This window comes from Arachis ipaensis, chromosome B2 (assembly GCF_059453495.1).
Source record: "Arachis ipaensis isolate K30076 ecotype BB chromosome B2, ASM5945349v1, whole genome shotgun sequence".
NCBI lineage: Eukaryota > Viridiplantae > Streptophyta > Magnoliopsida > Fabales > Fabaceae > Arachis > Arachis ipaensis.
In genome coordinates, this window is record NC_142437.1 from 32,961,620 (window position 1) to 32,965,382 (window position 3,763).

The 3,763-nt window shown below is 34.9% G+C and overlaps 1 protein-coding gene across 1 annotated transcript; it reads right to left on the minus strand.

The window, feature by feature from the left end:
• Positions 1-422: 422 nt before the first annotated feature.
• LOC110269213 (uncharacterized) lies at positions 423-1,437 on the minus strand. The gene is made up of 5 exons (XM_088505797.1): positions 1,225-1,437; positions 1,018-1,149; positions 826-916; positions 650-745; positions 423-568 (listed from the first exon to the last, which is right to left on the minus strand). The coding sequence occupies exons 1-5, from the start codon at positions 1,435-1,437 to the stop codon at positions 423-425; spliced, it is 678 nt and encodes a 225-aa protein (XP_088361923.1).
• Between the last annotated feature and the right edge of the window lie 2,326 nt (positions 1,438-3,763).

Genomic DNA, 3,763 nt, shown 5'->3' on the forward strand with positions numbered 1-3,763 from the left:
TCGCCTCAATGGCATACCTCAAGGAAACCATTTCAAAAATCAACTCAATATCAACCGATTTAACTCATTTATAAAGCTTTAAAGAATCGGTTCAGCAATAAATCATTTATCAAAACCAGAGCAATTAAAGTAACCCAGGCTGAATTTCAAGAGCATTCTATCTTTCACATCATCAAAATGATTGACTCAATTCAAACCAATCCTCAACGGATTAAACTCATTTCAAATATTTAAAGAATCAACTTCAAACATTACATTTCACAAGCCACACAACAATTCAGCCAAGCCAACATCCATAATCATTCGAGTCAATCAAATAATCAATAAGGCAGATACAATCACTAATTACACCATATCTCACATCAGTATCCATATGTAATAATTCCAATAATAAACTGTAGTTTTCGGAAAGCGCCCCTACCTCAAAACGCAAGCCATAACCCAAACTTGTTAACTGATTCCTTTTTGCTCAGCCCGAAATCACCGACAATTAGAACCTCGGCCCTGCTTGCTCCCTCTCGAAAGCAGAAACAGCTACAAGCGGCATAAACAAACCGAATTCTACCTCCTAAAACCATTAACATCGCAATCACTTTACTACACGGAACATAACACCAACGCAGGGCTTTCGAAAATCGAACATGCTTACCGGAACGAATAAAGAACGGCTGAACCAAACAGCGGCGGTCTACGAACTGGTTCGGTGGCAGCTTTAATCGTGACCCGCAATTACCGGAGCTTGACCCTATGATACAAAACCTCAGAATCTCTGGCCAAACATTACAGCATATTGATTTTCAAGAGCTCTGGAATGAAAATGCTTACCGTGAGAAAGGATTAAAGACTGAATCAAGCTGCAGAAGCTCCGGTGATGGTTCCGGCGACCACAACAGCTTCTCCGGCAGCGACAACGTAACTTATGACAGCCACTTCATTAAATACAACAGTTTCAATGACAGTTTCAGAGTAATATTGAATTGGCAGAACTAGGAGGAACCAGAAATAGGGCAAGCTCACCAAAACGGCAGCGACCAGAAATTTTGGTGGCGGCAGAGCAATTCCGGCGGCATAAACCGCAGCAACGGCGCGGATCTCCCCTCCAGTGGTGACGCAGGTAGCTTCCGCGCGACTTATCCCTTTCCCTCTTCTCTGTTCGCAGCTTCAACGGCGGCGGCAAGGGACGGATTTGATGGCAGCGACGCGACGGGCTGGTCAGTCAGTGACGACAGCGGAGATGCACGGCAGCGCAGCTCCACGCGGTGGGTCACACTCCCCTCGCGTGACAGAGATGCGACGTCTTTGATGGCGAGCTCGAAGGGTGACCGGCGCGGCGGCGGTGATCGCGAGACGCGGTGGGACGAGGATGGACGGCGACCCAGCAGTGGCGGCTCCGTCTCGCGTGCCCTGGCTCGCACACCCTCTTCCACCCGTGACCATGGTCCGCGGTTTCCTCTCCTTCGACGGTAACACGACGGCTATAAATAACTGTAGGATTTGAGACTTGATCATAATAAGACTTTTCAAAGATTCTGGGTCTTACAATTACTAAGTTACTTAAAGATCAAATTAAAAATTTGGACTCTCAAAAATACACTTGACATAGAGATTAAAAAGATTAGTGGTATTTTCACCCTTAAAATACATTTCATATTTTATTTTAGAAAAGTGTTATGTCTATTTGACTAAATTTGAGATTTTAGACATAAATATACTCATTTTATAAGAATTTTGGACATCAAATTTTTTTACATATATAACTCTCTATAAATGATGTCTTTCTAGCTTTGGTCCTGTGAAATTTAAAGAGTTGGTTATACTGCTAAAATAGTTAAAGCAAGAAAAAAATCGTTGATTTATAAAAACAAAAATTTATTTAAGTAAAAAATATTTTAGGATTTCAAGTTCTTGAAATATATATTCTTTTTCTAATAGTTTAGAACTCCTATTAGGCTAATGTTATGGAAAAGTAAATAATGTAATAAAATAATAAGAATTACAATATAATAATTATAGTTATTGTCACTTGCTGTACGTAAAGTAGGTGCTGCAATGAAGGAAATTCTTCTGTATATGGTATGTGTTATTATCTTACTCAGTAGCTTGTAGTTCTTGTGTAGTTATCTTGTGTTTTGATGGTTTGTTTTTGTATTATTTGAAATTTTATCACATTATAAATCACTACAAGAAAAAATAGTATTTATAACAAAAAAAATTGTTACAAAAAATTTAAATTTTGAAACAAAAGATATTTATAACAAAAAAAAAAAAAGACTGTTGCAGTATGTCTTAGCTTGTTACAAAAGGTTTTTTAACAAAAAATGAAACTGTTATGATACAAAGTAATATTTTGTAACATTTTTAATACAAAAGCTAAAATTTATTACAAAAGTGATAATAATGTTTGATCTTTAAAATATTTTTCGTAATAATTTAAATTTTTGTATCATAATATTTTGTTACAAAATACTACTTACTTTTGTTACAAAATACTTTTCGTAACAATTTAAATTCTTTCTCCTCATCGCGTTCTGGTCCTCTCCCTGCTACGGTGTGCATGGCGACGACGATATAGGTCCAACGGCAATGACAGATCTGGTAGCGACGGGAGTCACAGCGACGCGAAACGGAGGCACGAACGGCAGCGATGGTGGTTGGAATGAATGACGATGGCAACGGACTTTCAGCGGCGGTGACGGCGCATGCAATGGCAGCTCACGGTGGCGATGTCGACGAGGACCACCATAACGATGACGGAACGCAAAGACAGCTCCCTCCTCGTGCTTGCTCTCTCTCTCCTCGATGGCCACAGCAGCGGTGAGACGAAGATGCTTGGCTTCACGGACGGTGAGGCGCTATGCCGACACAGGACAGCCACCTCCCCTCTTCTCTTCTGTCGCAGCTCACTCTCTTCCTTTTTCTCTCTTCCCTTTTTTTCTTTGTTATTTCCGCACGTGTGTGTGTGGGCTATAGAAAGAAGAGATGTGAGGATTGTTAGGGTGAGATAAAATTAGGGTTTTAATTTGGGGATTAGGGTTTGGTTAAAGTATTAATTAAAAATTTAATTTAATTTAATATAATTAATTTTAAAAATAGTATTTATTTTCAAATTTACAAATTATTTTTAATTAAATATTTTAATTTAAAATTAGAGATAAATAAATAAATTCTTTTTAGTTCATAAAATTAATCAAAACTTTCAATTATTCAATTTAAATTGTATAAAACTCTCATTATTTTCAATTACTAAAACTTTAAATTTCTAATATAAAAATACTCAATTATTTAAAAAAATTTATAAATTCTAATAAAGTTGAACTCAAAATATCATAACATTTAATTTAATTACTTAAAAAAGATTAAAAAAATTTACAATTTTTTAAAATTAATAATTTAATTTTTAATATTTTATAAAAAATACTTAATTATCAAAATCAATATTTTAGAAAAACTAAAGTTTTGCAAAAAAAATTACCATGCAATAAATTATATAAATAATTTTTTTCCAACACTAAAGGTTTCAACCTCTCGAAACAAAATCTTTTTTAGTTACAAAAAATTTTTAAATTTTGTGACAAAATCTTTTTTAGTTACAAAAAATCTTTTAATATTAAATTTTGTGACAAATTAATTTTTTGTTATAAAATACTTTAAATTTTTACAATAACTTAATTTTTTGTTACAAAATATTTTAAATTTTTACAACAAAATACCATTTTGTTATAAAAACCAACACAATTTATAACAAAAGAAATCGTGTTATTAC

Coding starts and splice junctions, on each gene's coding strand:
- LOC110269213 (XM_088505797.1), bottom strand. CDS start 1,437: ATGGTCACGGGTGGAAGAGGGTGTGCGAGCCAGGGCACGCGAGACGGA. Junction 1,150..1,224: donor TGCCGTGCATCTCCGCTGTC/GTCACTGACTGA, acceptor AGCTGCGAACAG/AGAAGAGGGAAAGGGATAAG. Junction 569..649: donor GCCGTTCTTTATTCGTTCCG/GTAAGCATGTTC, acceptor TAATGGTTTTAG/GAGGTAGAATTCGGTTTGTT.